This window comes from Ranitomeya imitator, chromosome 8 (genome assembly GCF_032444005.1).
Source record: "Ranitomeya imitator isolate aRanImi1 chromosome 8, aRanImi1.pri, whole genome shotgun sequence".
Lineage (NCBI taxonomy): Eukaryota > Metazoa > Chordata > Amphibia > Anura > Dendrobatidae > Ranitomeya > Ranitomeya imitator.
The window spans coordinates 83,672,843-83,693,390 of NC_091289.1; the positions used below are offsets into that span (position 1 = coordinate 83,672,843).

General features: G+C 42.5%; 1 protein-coding gene across 2 annotated transcripts in view; it reads left to right on the forward strand.

The window, feature by feature from the left end:
- KIFAP3 (kinesin associated protein 3) overlaps positions 1–20,548 on the forward strand; it is a 562,094-nt gene that overhangs the window by 99,279 nt on the left and 442,267 nt on the right. For both annotated transcript variants that reach the window (XM_069737137.1, XM_069737138.1), the window contains exon 3: positions 19,547–19,701. In XM_069737137.1, the coding sequence (XP_069593238.1) occupies positions 19,547–19,701 (155 nt within the window). The remainder of the gene's footprint in view (positions 1–19,546; positions 19,702–20,548) is intronic.

A 20,548-nucleotide genomic window follows, 5' to 3' on the forward strand; every position in this document is an offset into this window, starting at 1 on the left:
CCTTTGGCTTCGGCAGTTGCGGCTTCACCCTCCTTGGGCCTGTCCCAAACACTCCATGTACAGGGTCCGCTCGTCCCCGTGGCTCTGATGCCGCGACCCAGAGGGTCGACTTCTCGGGTTCTTATAAAGAGATCCCAAATAAAAATTTACTTTTATTCAATAATATATTAAAAAAGTTAAAAAGCAAAAATACTGTCAATGGACACCGAACAGCTGATCACATAGAAATATAATAATTACATTGTCATAAATAATCCAAGGAAGATTTTACCTATGTAGTTATAGTGTAAACAAAGCAAATTACTATAAGTTCCTACAAATATAAATAAAAGCCCCTCCAATCCACCAAATAATAAATTTATCCCTTACTCTTTTAGAGGCCTAGATATTCTTTACCTCAAAAACATCCTCCTCACTGACGAGATCAGGAGTGGAACCTGGGTCTTCAAAGAAGGAGCTCAAAACTACTGATTTGAGGAGGGAAACATGGAAAGAGTTAGGCACACGTAAAGAAGCAGGCAATGTCAATTTGTACGAGACTGCATTGACCTGTTTCAAGACGTCAAATGGACCAATGAAGCGGGGACCCAACTTGTATGAGGGTATCTTCAGACGGATATACAGTACAGATCAAAAGTTTGGACACACCTTCTCCTTTAAAAAAAAAAATCTGTATTTTCATGACTATGTAAATTCACATTGCCTCCAAGGCCGATGATTACATGCTTTTTGCCAGGGTTTGTAGCTATCCCTCCTAGCTTTGTATCATCAGCAAATTTAATCAGTTTACCCTCAATTCCTTCATCTAAATCATTGATAAAGATGTTGAACAATACAAGGCCCAGGACAGAGCCCTGTGGTACCCCACTTGAGACATTCTTCCAACTGGATGTGCAGCCATTTACGACAACTATTCGTTTTTTTTTTTTTTTTTTAATAAATTTAAAAAAAACCAAAACATATCACAGACATGGCACAAAACTACAGTAATTTCAAATGACACCTTTCTGGCTTTAAGAAACACTAAAAGAAATCAGGAACAAAAAATGTTGTAGTCAGTATGTGTTACTTTTTTAGAACAAGCAGAGGGGAAAAATTATGGACTCACTCAATTATGTGGGAAAAAATTATGGAATCACCCTCTAAATTTCAATTCCCAAAACTAACACCTACATCAAATTAGATCTGCTTGTTATTCTTCATCTAAAAAGGAGTGATCACACTCCAACATGAGAGATGTCAATTGAAACAAAGAGGATTATCAAACTCTTACAAGAGAGTAAATCATCACGCAATATTTCAAAAGATGGTGGTTCAGTCAGCTGTGTCTAAAATCTGGACCAAATACAAACAACATGGGAAGGTTGCTAAAGGCAAACATACTGGTAGACCAAGGAAGACATCAAAGCGTCAAGACCGGAAACATAAAGCAATATGACTCCAAAACAGGAAATGTACAACAAAACAAGTGAGGAACGAATGGGAGGAAACTGAAGTCAGCGATGATGACCGAACTGTAAGAAACTGCCTAGAGGAAATGGGGTTTACAAACAAAAAAGCTAAATGATAGCCATCATTAACACCTAAACAGAAAAAAACACATGGTTACAATGGGCTAAGGAAAAGCAATCGTGGACTGTGGATGATTGGATGAAAGTCATATTCAGTGATGAATTGCAAATCTGCATTGGGCAAGGTGATGATGCTGTAACTTTTGTTTGGTGCCGTTCTAATGAGATTTATAAAGATGACTGCCTGAAGAGAACATGCAAATTTTTTGCAGTCATTGATGAAATGGGGCTGCATGTCAGGTAAAGGCACTGGGGAGATGGCTGTCATTACATCATCAATAAATGCACAAGTTTACGTCGATATTTTGGACACTTTTCTTATCCCATCAATTGGAAGGATGTTTGGGGATGATGAAATCATTTTTCAAGATGATAATTGTTGTGAATTCTGCTCTAGGGTTCCCTCCAGTGGTTGTAGGTGGGAATTCAGTTGTCTGAGTCAGAGGCCTGGCCAGGTGTTTCTGCTAATTGCTGTTCTGACTGGGATATTTAACCCCTTCACGACATGCGCGTACTAGTACTGCGCATGCCGTGAATCCCCCTTTGATGTGGGCTCCGGCGGTGAGCCCACATCAAAGTCGCGACATGTCAGCTGTTTTGTACAGCTGACATGTGCGCGCAATAGCGGCGGGTGAAATCGCTATTCACCCGCAGCTATTAACCTGTTAAATGCCGCTGTCAAACACAGACAGCGGCATTTAACTACCGCATCCGGCCGGGAGGCCGGATATGATGTCATCGCCGACCCCCGTCACATGATCGGGGGTCGGCGATGCATCAGGAAGGTAACCATAGAGGTCCTTGAGACCTCTATGGTTACTGATGCAGGTCTGCTGTGAGCGCCCCCCTGTGGTCGGCGCTCACAGCACACCTGCATTTCTGCTACATATCTGATGATCGCTGCTATGTAGCTGAGCCGATCAGGCTATGCCAGCTTCTAGCCTCCCATGGAGGCTATTGAAGCATGGCACAAGTAAAAAAAAAAAAATGTTTTTAAAAATATGAAAAAAATATAAAAAATATAAAAGTTTAAATCACCCCCCTTTCGCCCCATCCTAAATAAAACAATAAAAAAAACCCCAAACCTACGCGTATTTGGTATCGCCGTGTTCAGAATCGCCCGATCTATCAATTAAAAAAAAGCATTAACCTGATCGCTAAACGGCGTAGCGAGAAAAAAATCCGAAACGCCAGAATTACGTTTTTTGGTCGCCGCGACATTGCATTAAAATGCAATAACGGGCGATCAAAAGAATGTATCTGCGCAAAAATGGTATCATTAACCCCTTAATCCCATATGACGTACTATCCCGTCCAGGTGACCTGGGACTTAATTCCCATGGACGGGATAGTACGTCATATGCGATCGGCCGCGCTCACGGGGGGAGCGCGGCCGATCGCGGCCGGGTGTCAGCTGCCTATCGCAGCTGACATCCGGCACTATGTGCCAGGAGCGGTCACGGACCGCTCCCGGCACATTAACCCCCGGCACACCGCGATCAAAGATGATCGCGGTGTGCCGGCGGTGCAGGGAAGCATCGCGCAGGGAGGGGGCTCCCTGCGGGCTTCCCTGAGACGATCGGTACACGGTGATGTGCTCACCGTGTACCGAGCGTCTTCTCCCTGCAGTCCCCGGATCCAAAATGGCCGCCGGGCTGCATCCGGGTCCTGCAGGGAGCACTTCCGGGTCAGGATCAGGCTGCAGCTGCAGCTCTAATCCTGCCCGGCTGTATGTCAGATCACCGATCTAACAGAGTGCTGTGCACACTGTCAGATCGGTGATCTGTGATGTCCCCCCCTGGGACAAAGTGAAAAAGTAAAAAAAAAAATTTCCACACTTGTAAAAAAAAAAATAAAAAAAAAAATCCTAAATAAAGCAGAAAAAAAAAAATATTATTCCCATAAATACATTTCTTTACATAAAAAAAAAACAAAAAAACAATAAAAGTACACATATTTAGTATCGCCGCGTCCGTAACGACCCGACCTATAAAACTGGCCCACTAGTTAACCCCTTCAGTGAACACCGTAAGAAAAAAAAAAAAAAAACGAGCCAAAAAACAACGCTATATTATCATAACGCTGAACAAAGAGTGGAATAACACGCGATCAAAAAGACGGATATAAATAACCATGTTACCTCTGAAAACGTCATCTTGTCCCGCAAAAAACGAGCCGCCATATAGCATCATAACCAAAAAAATAAAAAAGTTATAGTCCTCTGAATAAAGCGATGCCAAAATAATTATTTTTTCTATAAAATAGCTTTTATCGTATAAAAGCGCCAAAACATAAAAAAAATGATATAAATGAGGTGTCGCTGTAATCGTACTGACCCGAAGAATAAAACTGCTTCATCAATTTTACCAAACGCGGAACGGTATAAACGCCTCCCCCAAAAGAAATTCATGAATAGCTGGTTTTTGGTCATTCTGCCTCACAAAAAAATCGGAATAAAAAGCGATCAAAAACTGTCACGTGTCCGAAAATGTAACCGATAAAAACGTCAACTCGTCCCGCAAAAAACAAGACCTCACATGACTCTGTGGACCAAAATATGGAAAAATTATAGGTCTCAAAATGTGGAGACGCAAAAACTTTTTTGCTATAAAAAGCGTCTTTTAGTGTGTGACGGCTGCCAATCATAAAAATCCGCTAAAAAACTCGCTATAAAAGTAAATCAAACCCCCCTTCATCTCCTTAGTTAGGCTAGGTTCACATTGCGTTAATGGGTTAACGCTAACGGACAGCGTTGCACGGCGAAAATGTCACAATTAACGCCGTGCAACGGGTCCGTTAGCACAACCATTGACAGCAATGTGATTTTCAGGTGTAGCGCATCGCTAGAGCGTGCCATTTTCGGCTCGCGCTAGCAAGGTGCCATTCTTTTGTGGCGCGCCTCAGACGCTGCTTGCAGAGTCCGCGGCGCGCCCGAGGTCCGATCCCCGATCTTCCAGAGCGGGGACGTTAACGCGACCACTAAACACGACACCTAAAAAGACATTGTGTTAGCGCAATCCGCTAGTGCTAAACGGATTTCCCTAACGCAATGTGAACCTAGCCTTAGGGAAAAATAATAAAATTAAAAAAAATGTATTTGTTTCCATTTTCCGGTTAGGGTTAGGGTTAGGGTTAGGGTTAGGGCTAGGGTTGGGGCTAGGGTTAGGGTTTGGATTACATTTACGGTTGGGATTAGGGTTGGGATTAGAATTAGGGGTGTGTCTGGGTTAAGTGTGTGGTTAGGGTTACAGTTGGGATTAGGGTTAGTGGTGCGTTTGGATTAGGGTTTCATTTATAATTGGGGGGTTTCCACTGTTTAGACACATCAGGGGCTCTCCAAACGCGACATGGCGTCCGATCTCAATTCCAGCCAATTCTGCATTGAAAAAGTAAAACAGTGCTCCTTCACTTCCGAGCTCTCCCGTGCGCCCAAACAGGGGTTTACCCCAACATATGGGGTATCAGCGTACTCGAGACAAATTGGACAACAACTTTTTGGGTCCAAGTTCTCTTGTTATCCTTGGGAAAATAAAAATTTGGGGGGCTAAAAATCATTTTTGTGGGAAAAAAAAGGATTTTTATTTTCACGGCTCTGCGTTGTAAACTGTAGTGAAACACTTGGGGGTTCAAAGTTTTCACAACACATCTAGATAAGTTCCATGGGAGGTCTAGTTTCCAATATGGGGTCACTTGTGGGTGGTTTCTACTGTTTGGGTACATCAGGGGCTCTGCAAATGCAACGTGACGCCTGCAGACCAATCCATCTAAGTCTGCATTCCAAATGGCGCTCCTTCCCTTCCGAGCTCTGCCATGAGCCCAAACAGTGGTTCCCCCCCACATATGGGGTATCAGCGTACTCAGGACAAATTGAACAACAACTTTTGGGGTCCAATTTATTCTGTTACCCTTGTAAAAATACAAAGCTGGGGGCTAAAAAATCATTTTTTTGAAAAAAAAAAGAATTTTTATTTTCACGGGTCTGCGTTATAAACTGTAGTGAAACACTTAGGGGTTCAAAGTTCTCACAACACATCTAGATAAGTTCCATGGGAGGTCTAGTTTCTAATATGGGGTCACTTGTGGGGGGTTTGTACTGTTTGGGTACATCAGGGGCTCTGCAAATGCAACGTGACTCCTGCAGACCAATCCATCTAAGTCTGCATTCCAAATGGCGCTCCTTCCCTTCCGAGCTCTGCCATGCGCCCAAACAGTGGTTCCCCCCCACATATGGGGTATCAGCGTACTCAGGACAAATTGGACAACAACTTTTGGGGTCCAATTTATTATGTTACCCTTGTGAAAATACAAAACTGGGGGCTAAAAAATTTTTGCGAAAAAAAAATAAATTTATTTTAACGGCTCTGCGTTATAAACTGTAGTGAAACACTTGGGGGTTCAAAGCTCTCAAAACACATCTAGATAAGTTCCTCAGAGGGTCTAGTTTCCAAAATGGTGTCACTTGTGGGGGTTTTTAATGTTTAGGCACATCAGGGGCTCTCCAAACCAACATGGCGTCCCATCTTAATTCCAGTCAATTTTGCATTGAAAAGTCAAATGGCGCTCCTTCCCTTCCGAGCTCTGCTATGCACCCAAAAAGTGGTTTACCCCCACATATGGGGTATCGTCGCACTCAGGACAAATTGCACAACAACTTTTGTGGTCTAATTTCTTCTCTTACCCTTGGGAAAATAAAAAATTGGGGGCGAAAAGATCATTTTTGTGAAAAAATAAGATTTTTTATTTTTACGGCTCTGCATTATAAACTTCTGTGAAGCACTTGTTGGGTCAAAGTGCTCACCACACATCTAGATAAGTTCCTTAAGGGGTCTACTTTTCAAAATGGTGTCACTTGTGAGGGGTTCCAATGTTTAGGCACATCAGGGGCTCTCCAAACGCAACATGGCGTCCCATCTCAATTCCAGTCAATTTTGCATTGAAAAGTCAAATGGCGCTCCTTTCCTTCCGAGCTCTGCCATGCGCCCAAACAGTGGTTTACCCCCACATATGGGGTATCGTCGCACTCAGGACAAATTGCACAACAACTTTTGTGGTCTAATTTCTTCTCTTACCCTTGGGAAAATAAAAAATTGGTGGCGAAAAGATTATTTTTGTGAAAAAATATGATTTTTTATTTTTACGGCTCTGCATTATAAACTTCTGTGAAGCACTTGTTGGGTCAAAGTGCTCACCACACCTCTAGATAAGTTCCTTAAGGGGTCTACTTTCCAAAATGGTGTCACTTGTGGGGATTTCAATGTTTAGGCACATCAGGGGCTCTCCAAACGCAACATGGCATCCCATCTCAATTCCAGTCAATTTTGCATTGAAAAGTAAAATGGCGCTCCTTCCCTTCCGAGCTCTGCCATACGCCCAAACAATGGTTTACACCCATATACGGGGTATCAGCGTACTCAGGACAAATTGGCCAACAATTTTTGAGGTTCAATTTCTTCTCTTACTCTTGGGAAAATAAAAAATTGGGGGCGAAAAGATCATTTTTGTGAAAAAATATGATTTTTTATTTTTACGGCTCTGCATTATAAACTTCTGTGAAGCAATTGGTGGGTCAAAGTGGTCACCACACATCTAGATAAGTTCCTTAGGGTGTCTACTTTCCAAAATGGTGTCACTTGTGGGGGGTTTCAATGTTTAGGCACATCAGTGGCTCTCCAAACGCAACATGGTGTCCCATCTCAATTTCTGTCAATTTTGCATTTAAAAGTCAAATGGCGCTCCTTCCCTTCCGAGCTCTGCCATGCGCCCAAACAGTGGTTTACCCCCACATATGGGGTATCAGCGTACTCAGTACAGATTGTACAACAATGTTTGGCATCCATTTTATCCTGTTACCCTTGGTAAAATAAAACAAATTGGAGCTGAAATAAATTTTGTGTGAAAAAAAGTTAAATATTCATTTTTATTTAAACATTCCAAAAATTCCTGTGAAACCCCTGAAGGGTTAATAAACTTCTTGAATGTGGTTTTGAGCACCTTGAGGGGTGCAGTTTTTAGAATGGTGTCACACTTGGGTATTTTCTATCATATAGACCCCTCAAAATGACATCAAATGAGATGTGGTCCCTAAAAAAAAATGGTGTTGTAAAAATGAGAAATTGCTGGTCAACTTTGAACCCTTATAACTCCCTAACAAAAAAAAATTTTGGTTCCAAAATTGTGCTGATGTAAAGGAGACATGTGGGAAATGTTACTTATTAAGTATTTTGCGTGACATATCTCTGTGATTTAAGGGCATAAAAATTTAAAGTTGGAAAATTGCGAAATTTTCAAAATTTTCGCCAAATTTCCGTTTTTTTCACAAATAAACGCAAGTTATATCGAATAAATGTTACTACTAAAATGAAGTACAATATGTCACGAGAAAACAATGTCAGAATCGCCAAGATCCGTTGAAGCGTTCCAGAGTTATAACCTCATAAAGGGACAGTGGTCAGAATTGTAAAAATTGGCCCGGTCATTAACGTGCAAACCACCCTCGGGGCTTAAGGGGTTAAAAACATCAGCTCGGCACGCAAAAAATAAGCCCTCACCCGACCCCAGATCACGAAAAATGGAGACGCTACGGGTATCGGAAAATGGCACTTTTTTTTTTTTTTTAGCAAAGTTTGGAATTTTTTTTTCACCACTTAGATAAAAAATAAACTAGTCATGCTAGGTGTCTATGAACTCGTAATGACCTAGAGAATCATAATGGCAGGTTAATTTTAGCATTTAGTGAACCTAGCAAAAAAGCCAAACAAAAAACAAGTGTGGGATTGCACTTTTTTTTGCAATTTCACCGCACTTGGAATTTTTTTTCCCATTTTCTAGTAAAAGACATGGTAAAACCAATGGTGTCGTTCAAAAGTACAACTTGTCCCGCAAAAAATAAGCCCTCACATGACCATATTGACGGAAAAATAAAAAAGTTATGGCTCAGGGAAGGAGGGAAGTGAAAAACGAAAACGCAAAAATGAAAAAGGGCCGCGACTTGAAGAGGTTAAGTGTGTAGGATTCATTAGCCCTTGCCAGTTGTCAATGTTTCTTTGGAAGTATTGGATCTCTGCCTGGCCTCACCTGCTTAGCTGCCAGTTCAGCAAGATAAGTGTCTGTTCCTTTTTCTGAAGCACACTTGCTGTGTGCTTATTTTCAGTGCTGATCTTTTGTTTTTATTTGTCCAGTTTAGACTGTGTCAGCTGTTTTTCTCAGCCTGGTTGGATTCTCTGGAGTTGCAGTTATACTCTCCACGTCTTTAGTTAGATGGTGGAGTTTTTGTATTTTCTGCTGTGGATATTTTGGAAGGGTTTTGATACTGACCGCACAGAAATCTGTCCTGTCCTTTTCTATTTAGCTAGAAGTGGCCTCCTTTGCTAAGCCTGTTTTCTGCCTGCGTGTGTCTTTTCCTCTCCAACTCACAGTCAATATTTGTGGGGGGCTGCCTATCCTTTGGGGGTCTACTCTGAGGCAAGATAGTTTTCCTATTTCTATCTTTAGGGGTATTTAGTCCTCCGGCTGTGTCGAGGTGTCTAGGTTTTGTTAGGTACACCCCACGGCTACATCTAGTTGCGGTGTTAAGATCAGGGTTTGCGGTCAATATAAGTTACCACGTACTCCAGAGAAGGTTTTCATGCTGCTCCAAGGCCACCTGATCATAACACTACAACTGGCCAACAATGAGTTAAATGCATCTCAGAAGAAGGGAGGAAAGGTCTTGAGCCATTTTTTTTTCTTCAGTCTGTTTTGTCTTTTCCTCCCTCTTTATCTCTGGGTGGCTGAAGAGCTTTGTGCTAGCATGAATGTTCAGGAATTAGCTTCTCGTGTAGACCAGCTTGCTGCTAGGATACAGGGTATTTCTGATTATATTGTTCAAACTCCTGCTTTAGAACCCAAGATTCCTACTCCTGATTTGTTTTTTGGTGACAGGTCCAAATTTTTGAGTTTTAAAAACAACTGTAAACTGTTTTTTTGCATTGAAACCTCGATCCTCTGGTGATTCCATTCAACAAGTTAAAATCATCATCTCCCTGCTGCGTGGTGATCCACAGGATTGGGCATTTTCCCTGGAATCTGGGGATCCTGGTTTATATGATGAACCTAATTCGGTGGATCAAGCTGAGAAGACCTTGTTGGCCCTGTCTCAGGGGCAAGAGGCGGCTGAATTGTATTGTCAGAAATTCAGAAAATGGTCTGTGTTGACTACATGGAATGTTGATGCTTTGGCGGCAATTTTCAGAAAGGGTCTTTCTGAATCCGTTAAAGATGTTATGGTGGGGTTTCCCACACCCTCGAATCTGAGTGATTCTATGTCTCTGGCCATTCAGATTGACCGGCGCTTGCGGGAGCGCAAAACTGTGCGCGCTATATCGTTATTGTCAGAGCAAATTCCTGAGCCTATGCAATGTGATTGGTTTCAGACGTCAGAATAGGTTGTGTTATTATTGTGGCGACGCTTCTCATGTCATTTCTGTCTGCCCTAAGCGGACAAAGAGGATCGCCAGTTCATTTACCATCAGTACTGTACAACCTAAATTTCTGTTATCTGTGTCCTTGATCTCTTTGTCATAATTTTCTGTCATGGCATTTGTGGATTCAGGCGCTGCCTTGAACTTAATGGACTTTGACTTTGCTAGGTGTTGTGGTTTTCCCTTGCAGCCTTTGCATAACCCTATTCATTTAAGGGGCATTGATGCTACACCCTTGGCTAAAAATAAGCCCCAGTTTTGGACACAGGTGACCATGCGCATGGCGCCAGTCCATCAGGAAGATTGTCGATTTCTGGTGTTGCATAATTTGCATGATGCTGGGTTTTCCCTGGTTACAGGTACATAATCCTGTTTTGGATTGGAAGTTTATGTCTGTGACTAGTTGGGGTTATCAGGGGGTACATAATGATGTTCCTCTGATGTCTATCTCCCCTTCTTCCTCTTCTGAAATTCCGGAGTTTTTGTCTGATTTTCAGGATGTATTCGATGAGCCCAAGTCCAGTTTCCTTCCACAGCACAAGGACTGCGATTGTGCTATTGACTTGATTCCAGGCTGTAAGTTTCCTAAGGGCCGACTCTTCAACCTGTCTATACCTGAACATGCCGCCATGCGGAGCTATATTAAGGAGTCTTTGGAGAAAGGGAATATTCGGCCATCTTCTTCACCGTTGGGAGCGGGGTTCTTTTTTGTTGCTAAAAAAGATGGTTCCTTAAGACCCTGTATTGATTATCGCCTCTTGAATAAGATCACGGTCAAGTTTCAATATCCTTTACCTTTGCTTTCCGATTTGTTTGCTAGTATTAAGGGAGCTAGTTGGTTTACTAAGATTGACCTTCGGGGGGCTTATAATCTTGTTCGTATTAAACAGGGTGATGAATGGAAAACTGCGTTTAGCACCCCCGAAGGCCATTTTGAATACCTTGTGATGCCATTCGGACTCTCTAATGCTCCATCTGTTTTTCAGTCCTTCATGCATGATATCTTACGGGATTATCTTGATAAATTCTTGATTGTATATTTGGACGATATTTTGATTTTTCCCGATGATTGGGAGTCTCAAGTGCAGCAGGTCAGGATGGTATTTCAGATCCTTCGTGACAATGCCTTGTTTGTGAAAGGGTCTAAGTGTCTTCTTGGGGTGCAGAAGGTTTCCTTTTTGGGCTTCATTTTTTCTCCCCCGTCTATAGAGATGGATCCGGTTAAGGTTCAGGCCATTCATGATTGGATTCAGCCCACATCCGTGAAGAGCCTTCAGAAATTTTTGGGTTTTGCTCATTTTTATCGCCGTTTCATTGCTAATTTTTCCAGCGTGGTTAAACCCTTGACTGATTTGACAAAGAAGGGCGCTGATGTGGCTAATTGGTCCCCTGCGGCTGTCTCTGCCTTTCAGGAACTTAAACGTCGTTTTACTTCTGCTCCAGTGTTGCGTCAACCGGATGTTTCTCTTCCGTTTCAGGTTGAGGTTGACGCTTCTGAGATTGGGGCAGGGGCCGTTTTGTCTCAGAGGGATCCTGTTGGTTCCTTAATGAAACCGTGTGCCTTCTTTTCCCGTAAATTTTCACCTGCTGAACACAATTATGATGTCGACAATCGGGAGTTGTTGGCTATGAAGTGGGCGTTTGAGGAGTGGCGACATTGGCTTGAGGGAGCTAAGCACCGTATTGTGGTCTTGACCGATCATAAGAATCTGATTTACCTCGAGTCTGCCAAACGGTTGAATCCTAGACAGGCTCGATGGTCCTTGTTTTTTTCTCGTTTTGATTTCATGGTCTCGTACCTTCCGGGTTCTAAGAATATTAAGGCTGATGCCCTCTCTAGGAGTTTTTTGCCTGATTCTCCTAAGGTCTTAGAGCCGGTCGGTATTCTGAAAGAGGGGGTGATCCTTTCTGCCATTTCCCCTGATTTACGACGGGTTCTTCAGGAATTTCAGGCTGACAAACCTGACCGCTGTCCTGTGGGGAAACTTTGTTCCAGACAAATGGACTAGTAGAGAGATTTCTGAGGTTCACTGTTCCGTGTTGGCTGGTCATCCTGGCATTTTTGGTATCAGAGACTTGGTTGGTAGGTCCTTTTGGTGGCCTTCATTGTCGCGTGATGTGCGTTCTTTTGTGCAGTCCTGTGGGACTTGTGCGCGGGCCAAGCCTTTTTGCTCCCGTGCTAGTGGGTTGCTTTTGCCATTTCCGATCCCAGAGAGGCTCTGGACGCATATTTCTATGGATTTTTTTTCCGATCTTCCTGTTTCCCAGAGGATGTCGGTTATCTGGGTTGTTTGTGACCGATTCTCTAAGATGATTCATTTGGTGCCTTTGCCTAAATTGCCTTCGTCTTCTGATTTGGTTCCGTTGTTCTTTCAGCATGTGGTCTGTTTGCATGGTATTCCGGAGAATATTGTCTCCGACAGAGGTTCCCAGTTTGTTTTTAGGTTTTGGCGGGCCTTTTGTGCCAAGCTGGGCATTGATTTGTCTTTTTCCTCTGCATTTCATCCTCAGACAAACGGCCAGACCGAGCGTACTAATCAGACTTTGGAGACCTATTTGAGATGCTTTGTGTCTGCTGATCAGGATGATTGGGTGGCTTTTTTGCCATTGGCCGAGTTTGCCCTTAATAATCGGGCTAGTTCGGCTACTTTGGTTTCGCCATTCTTTTGTAATTTTGGTTTTCATCCTCGTTTTTCTTCTGGGCAGGTTGAGCCTTCTGACTGTCCTGGTGTGGATTCTGTGGTTGACAGGTTGCAGCAGATTTGGGCTCATGTGGTGGACAATTTGGTGTGTTCTCAGGAGGAGGCTCAGCGTTTTGCTAACCGTCGTCGGTGTGTTGGTTCCCGGCTTCGGGTTGGGGATCTGGTCTGGTTGTCTTCCCGTCATGTTCCTATGAAGGTTTCTTCTCCTAAGTTTAAGCCTCGGTTTATTGGTCCTTATAGGATTTCTGAGATTATTAATCCGGTGTCTTTTCGACTGACGCTTCCGGCCTCTTTTGCTATCCATAATGTCTTCCATAGATCTTTGTTGCGGATATTTGTGGAGCCCGTTGTTCCCTCTGTCGATCCTCCGGCCCCTGTGTTGGTTGATGGGGAGTTGGAATATGTTGTTGAGAAGATTTTGGATTCCCGTTTTTCGAGGCGGAAGCTTCAGTACCTTGTGAAATGGAAGGGTTATGGCCAGGAGGATAATTCTTGGGTTTTTGCCTCTGATGTCCATGCTGCTGATTTGGTCCGTGCCTTTCATCTGGCTCATCCTGATCGTCCTGGAGGTCCTGGTGAGGGTTCGGTGACACCTCCTCAAGGGGGGGGGTACTGTTGTGAATTCTGCTCTTGGGTTCCCTCCAGTGGTTGTAGGTGGGAATTCAGTTGTCTCTGAGTCAGAGGCCTGGCCAGTTGTTTCTGCTAATTGCTGTTCTGACTGGGATATTTAAGTGTGCAGGATTCATTAGCCCTTGCCAGTTGTCAATGTTTCTTTGGAAGTATTGGATCTCTGCCTGGTCTCACCTGCTTAGCTGCCCGTTCAGCAAAGATAAGTGTCTGTTCCTTTCTCTGAAGCACACTTGCTGTGTGCTTATTTTCAGTGCTGATCTTTTGTTTCTATTTGTCCAGCTTAGACTGTGTCAGCTGTTTTTCTCAGCCTGGTTGGATTCTCTGGAGTTGCAGTTATACTCTCCACATCCTTAGTTAGATGGTGGAGTTTTTGTATTTTCTGCTGTGGATATTTTGGAAGGGTTTTGATACTGACCGCACAGAACTCTGTCCTGTCCTTTTCTATTTAGCTAGAAGTGGCCTCCTTTGCTAAGCCTGTTTTCTGCCTGCGTGTGTCTTTTCCTCTCCAACTCACAGTCAATATTTGTGGGGGGCTGCCTATCCTTTGGGGGTCTACTCTGAGGCAAGATAGTTTTCCTATTTCTATCTTTAGGGGTATTTAGTCCTCCGGCTGTGTCGAGGTGTCTAGGTTTTGTTAGGTACACCCCACGCCTACATCTAGTTGCGGTGTTAAGATCAGGGTTTGTGGTCGGTATAAGTTACCACCTACTCCAGAGAAGGTTTTCATGCTGCTCCAAGGCCACCTGATCATAACAGTTAATGCATCCTGCCATAGAACAAAAACTGTGGAAGCATTCCTTGAAAAAAAGACACATAAGGTCAATGTCATGGCCTGCAAATAGTCCGGATCTCAATCCAATTGAAAATCTTTTGTGGAAGTTGAAGAAAATGGTCCATGTCAAGGTTCCAACCTGCAAAGCTGATCTGGCAACATCAATCAGAGTAAGTTGGAGCCAGATTGATGTGATGGAGTGTTTTTTTTGTTTGTTTTTCATGATTCCATAATTTTTTCCCACATAATTGAGTGAGTCCATAATTTTCCCCCTCTAATTTTTCCCCCTCTGCTTGTTCTAAAAAAGTAACAAATACTGACTACAACATTTTTTGTTCTTGATTTCTTTTAGTGTTTATTAAAGCCAAAAAGATGTCATTTGAAATGACTGTAGGTTTGTGCCAAGTCTGTGATCTGCTTTTTTTAAACAAAAGAATAAACAACTGAATGAACATCCTCCAAGGCCAGTGATTACATAACTTTTTTCCAGGGGTTGTAATACTGGAGATTAGAGAGAGAGGATTCAAAAAGATATAAATAAACTGGAGCAGTGGGCAGCGACTATCAGAATGGTTTTTAACAGGGAAAAATGCAAAGTACTACATCTGGGCAATAAAAATGAAAAAGCATATACAGAAAGGGAGGAATAGGGCTAAGCAACAGCATATGTGAAATACCAATAGATCACAGACTGAACATGAGTCAACCGTGTGATGCAGCAGCATAAAAGGCAAATGTAATTCTTGGATGTATTAACAGAAGCATACAGTCTAGATCACGTGAAGTCATTATTGCCCTCTACTCCTCTTTGGTCAGACCTCACCTGGAATACTGTGTCCAGTTTTGGGCACCACATTTTAAAAAAGACATCAACAAACTGTAGCAAGTTCAGAGAAGTGCGACCAGAATGGTGACTCGTCTGAAAACCTTGTCCTATGAGGAATGCTTACAAGATTTTGGGGATGTTTAGCTTGCAAAAAAGAAGACTGAGAGGAGACTTGACAGCTATCTACTAATATCTCAAGGGCTGTCACATTGTAGAAGCATCATCTTTATTCTCATTTGCACAAGGAAAGACAATAAGCAATGGGATGAAACTGGGAGAAGACACAGATTAGATATTAGAAAAAACTTTTTGACAGGGTGATCAATGAGTGGAACAGGCTGCCACGAGAGATGGTGAGTTCTCTTTCAATGGAGGTCTTCAAACAGAGGCTGGATAGACATCTGTCTGGGATGATCTAATGAATCCTGCTTTGAGCAGGGGGTTGGACCAGATGACCCTGCAGGTCCCTTCCAACTCTATGATTCTATGAAATGATGAATTTAGTTTTATTTTTTTTAGACAATGTTCCTGTAAAGAATCAGGTCATTTACTTACATATTATGGAGCCAATTTAAGTGCATCAACTGGCACAATCATTAACCCTCCCATTTCCAGGTCGCTGTAGCAGTCCTCTCTTCACTGCAAAACAGCCCCAAAATTGTCTTACATTAGTTCAGATGATGAGTTTTTGATACTGGGTACTTTTCTTGCTCCAAAAAAAAAATCACAATTGATTCAAAATAATGGGATTTTTAGAACTCTCATGCTCATTGTAGTTTTTTTTTTTTTTTACCCCTTTCTGACATATGACGTACTATCCCGTCGAGGTGGGGCGGGCGCGTATGACCACCGACGGGATAGTACGTCATACGCGTGAGCGCGGCCGATCGCAGCCGGGTGTCAGCTGACTATTGCAGCTGACACCTGGCACTATGTGCCAGGAGCGGTCACGGACCGCCCCCGGCACATTAACCCCTGGCACACCGCGATCAAACATGATCATACTGCCAAACAAAATGTGGAATAACACGCGATCAAAAAGACTGATATAAATAACCATGGTACCGCTGAAAACATCATCTTGTCCCGCAAAAAACGAGCCGCCATACAGCATCATCAGCGAAAAAATAAATAGTCCTCAGAAGAAAGTGATGCAAAAATAATTATTTTTTCTATAAAATAGTTTTTATCGTGTAAAAGCGCCAAAACATAAAAAAATGATATAAATGAGGTATCGCTGTAATCGTACTGACCCGAAGAATAAAACTGCTTTATCAATTTTACCAAATGCGGAACGGTATAAACGCCTCCCCCAAAAGAAATTCAGCTAGTTTTTGGTCATTCTGCCTCACAAAAATCTGAATAAAAAGCGATCAAAAAATGTCACGTGCCCAAAAATGTTACCAATAAAAACGTCAACTCGTCCCGCAAAAAACAAGACCTTGCATGACTCTGTGGATCCAAATATGGAAAAATTATAGCTCTCAAAATGTGGTAATGCAAAAAATATTTTTTGCAATACAAAGCGTCTTTCAGTGTGTGACGGCTGCCAATCATAAAAATCCGCTAAAAAAACCCGCTATAAAAGTAAATCAAACCCCCCTTTTTCACCTCCTTAGTTAGGGAAAAATGTAAAAAATTAAAAAAATGTATTTATTTCCATTTTCCCATTAGGGCTAGGGTTGGGGCTAGGGTTAAGGCTACAGTTAGGTTTGGGGCTAAAGTTAGGGTTAGGGTTGGGGCTAAAGTTAGGGTTAGGGTTGGGGCTACATTTACGGTTGGGGTTAGGGTTAGGGGTGTGTCAGGGTTAGAGATGTGGTTACCGTTGGGATTAGAGTTAGGGGTGTGTTTGGATTAGGGTTTCATTTACAGTTTGGGGGTTTCTACTGTTTAGGCACATCAGGGGCTCTCCAAACGCGACATGGCGCCGATCTCAATTCCAGGCAATTCTGCGTTGAAAAAGTAAAACAGTGCTCCTTCCCTTCCGAGCTCACCTGTGTGCCCAAACAGGGGTTTACCCCAATATATGGGGTATCAGCGTACTCAGGAAAAATTGGTCAACAACTTTTGGGGTCCAATTTCTCCTGTTACCCTTGGGAAAATACAAAACTTGGGGCTAAAAAATACTTTTTGTGGGAAAATTTTTTTTTTTTCTATTTTCACGACTCTGCGTTATAAACTGTAGTGAAACACTTGGGGGCTCAAAGTTCTCACAACACATCTAGATAAGTTCCTTGGGGGGTCTAGTTTCCATTATGGGGTTACTTGTGGGGGGGTTCTACTGTTTAGGTACATTAGGGGCTCTGCAAACGCAATGTGACGCCTGCAGACCATTCCATCTAAGTCTGCATTTCAAATTGCGCTCCTTCCCTTCCGAGCCCTCCCATGCGCCCAAACGGTGGTTCTTCCCCACATATCAGGTATCGGCGTACTCAGGACAAATTGGACAACAACTTTGGGGGTCCAGTTTCTCCTGTTACCCTTGGGAAAATAGTAAACTGAGGTCTAAAAAATAATTTTTGTGGGAAAATTTTTATTTTTTTATTTTTACGGCTCTGCATTATAAACTTCTGTAAAGCACTTGGTGGGTCAAAGTGCTCACCACACATCTAGATAAGTTCCTTAGGGGGTCTACTTTCCAAAATGGTGTCACTTGTGGGGGGTTTCAATGTTTAGGCACATCAGTGGCTCTCCAAACGCAACATGGCGCCCCATGTCAATTCCTGTCAAATTTGCATTGAAAAGTCAGACGGTGCTCCTTCCCTTCCGAGCTCTGCCATGCGCCCAAACAGTGGTTCACCCCCACATATGGGGTATCGGCGTACTCAGGACAAATTGTACAACAACTTTTGGGGTCCATTTTCTCCTGTTACCCTTGGTAAAATAAAACAAATTGGAGCTGAAGTAAATTTTTTGTGAAAAAAAGTTAAATGTTCATTTTTTTTTAAACATTCAAAAAATCCCTGTGAAACACCTGAAGGGTTAATTAACTTCTTTAATATGGTTTTGAGCACCTTGAGGGGTGCAGTTTTTAGAATGGTGTCACACTTGGGTATTTTCTATCATATAGACCCCTCAAAACAGGGTGGATAAAAATCAATGTTTTTTAAAAAAAATAAAAAAAAAATCGGATTTTTTTTTATTGAAATCGGATTTTTTTGATTTAAATCGGATTTTTTTCAATAAACTGCTTTTTGAGGAAAATATTTTACCATCCAAAGGTTCTTCCATCATGAGATAAAGCTGAGTTGTTTAACTCAGTAGAATAAAGGCTGTGTATGTGTAACATTCACAATGCCATGCTCTTCCAGAGGTTTCTGTAGGATTAGTGGGCAGTTTCTCTCCTATATTATCACAGACGCTCGCTTTACTTACGCAGTTCTCAAAACTGAATTTGACTCCGCAGAGTGTGGTGTGGTGACTCATCTTCAGCACCGCACTTCTCATGATGTTGCCTCATTCGCGCCACCAGGCCTTGCATCTCTTTGTTGCATCGTTTGCATTTTGCACGCATGCCTGCCTTACCGATAGGCGAAGGAGCTTCATTAAAATATTCCCAAACTTGGTCTCTTTTACGGCCTGCTGCCATTATAAGGAAAGAATGTAATAAACCTCAGATCGTACGCACAAACAGATCCAGACTTGTCTGTCTGTGGCTATGCTGCAGTATTGTGCTCAAAGTTTCACTTTCATTTTCATGTCTGCTTGCCCTTCCTCCTCCTCACACTTAGATTCACATTCTTCTTGTGTTGTGCAGATCTATTCCACTCCAAACAATCAGAAACATATGGTCTAACTTCTTGGACTTGGCACTGAAGGGGTTGATTCTGTATTCATAGGTTTGTAGAACAATAGGATTAAGGTCTTTTTCTCAACTCTGCCCATGTTGTAACATTTTTGCCATGAAGAGGCGGCTGGGACCTCTGTGGAGTCAAATTCAGTTAGGTAGAAACTTTGATTTAAATCACTGATTTAAATCTCCACATTGATCTGGTATTTTGCACCTGTGTTGCTAACATCTTGGTTTATGGGCTGGCTGCCCCCTTCAGTGCATTTGTTCTAAGATCTGGGCAGGTAAGTAGTGTTGCCTTTTTTTCTGCTGTTGAAAATTGAATTTTTGTAGACCTTGAGTCTCTAGTGGCTTTGCTATTTAGTTTCAGTAAAAAATGCTTATTGCACTGGAGGTGGCCAGGAATTAGGAAGTTGGCTGGCTGAGGCGTGCTGGACTCCTCATTAAGGATATGGGATTCGCCCTTTAAAGGGACACTGTCGCCTGAATTTGGAGGCAAGATTGCCTTGTGCAGGCATGTACTACGGAGGACAGAGAATGAACTTCAATCCAATATTGCAGCCAGCATGCAGCCAGCGGGGAAGGAAAAGGTGAATCAAACACCCGAAAACCCCGCCTCCATGGCTGAAGATTGTTCCCTCCAAATTCAGGTGACAGTGTCCCTTTAAGTTGCTGTTCTGTTACATCAGACTTGAAAATCCTAAACTTGAAATCATGTAAAGCAATTATGGCCAAAACTAATATTGTAATGATAAATCGTTTTCACATTTTCCTTTCTCTTTTTGTTTTCTTAAAGCATTCGTCTGAAAAGTCTCAATGCCAACACTGACATTTCTTCCCTGGCAAGGAAAGTGGTTGAAGAATGCAAGCTCATCCATGTTTCAAGATTAGCTGAAGTAGAACAGCTTCTATATTATCTTCAGAACCGCAGGGATGGTTCAACTAGTAAAGGTGAGCATATAACCATTTTCTAATTTTATCAGTGAAATAGAAAATGTTTCTTCATTTTTAGTAGAGGGCACAGGACAGATTTGTCAAAATCCTGGATGATGTAAAATTCTTGGGGTTGTATGTCCGTCTCATCTAGTGTACAAGTAATAAAATACGGATATCCAGCTACGCTACAGATTTTTAAATCGCTTCAGGACCGTTTTTTGCTGAATTGCATGTTTTTACCAAACTCAGGGTATGTACACACGTTGCGGATTCTCTGCGGATCCGCAGCTTTTTTTGAGGTGCAGAAGCGCTGCAGATCCGCAATTGATTTACAGTACAATGTAAATCAATGAGAAAAAAAAATGCTGTGCACACTTTGCGGAAAATTCGCTGCGGAAACGCTGCGGTTTAAAAGAAGTAGCATGTCACTTCTTTTTTGTGAATCTGCAGCGTTTTTGTACCCATTCCATTATAGAAAACCGCAGGGGTAAAAACCGCAGCAAATCCGCAAGAAAACCACAGCAAAAACACACAAAAAATGCTGCAGAACCGCACAAAAAATGCTGCGGAACCGCAGGTGCATTTTCTGCCAGGAGAGGCAGAATCCGCACCAGAAATTCCTAAGCCTATTCCGCAATGTGTGCACATAGCCTCAACCTAATGCACAGTTTGATGTTCAATTTAAATTTTGACATGGATTTACAGCTTATTCCAATGTGAAAAACTCCAGCGTGTGGGTGTGCTCTCATGGTATTTTCACATGCCACCATTGCGCTTTGTGCTGTGTCTAGTGATGAGCGAATATACTCGTTACTCGGGATTTCTCGAGCATGCTTGGGGGTCCTCCGAGTATTTTTTAGTG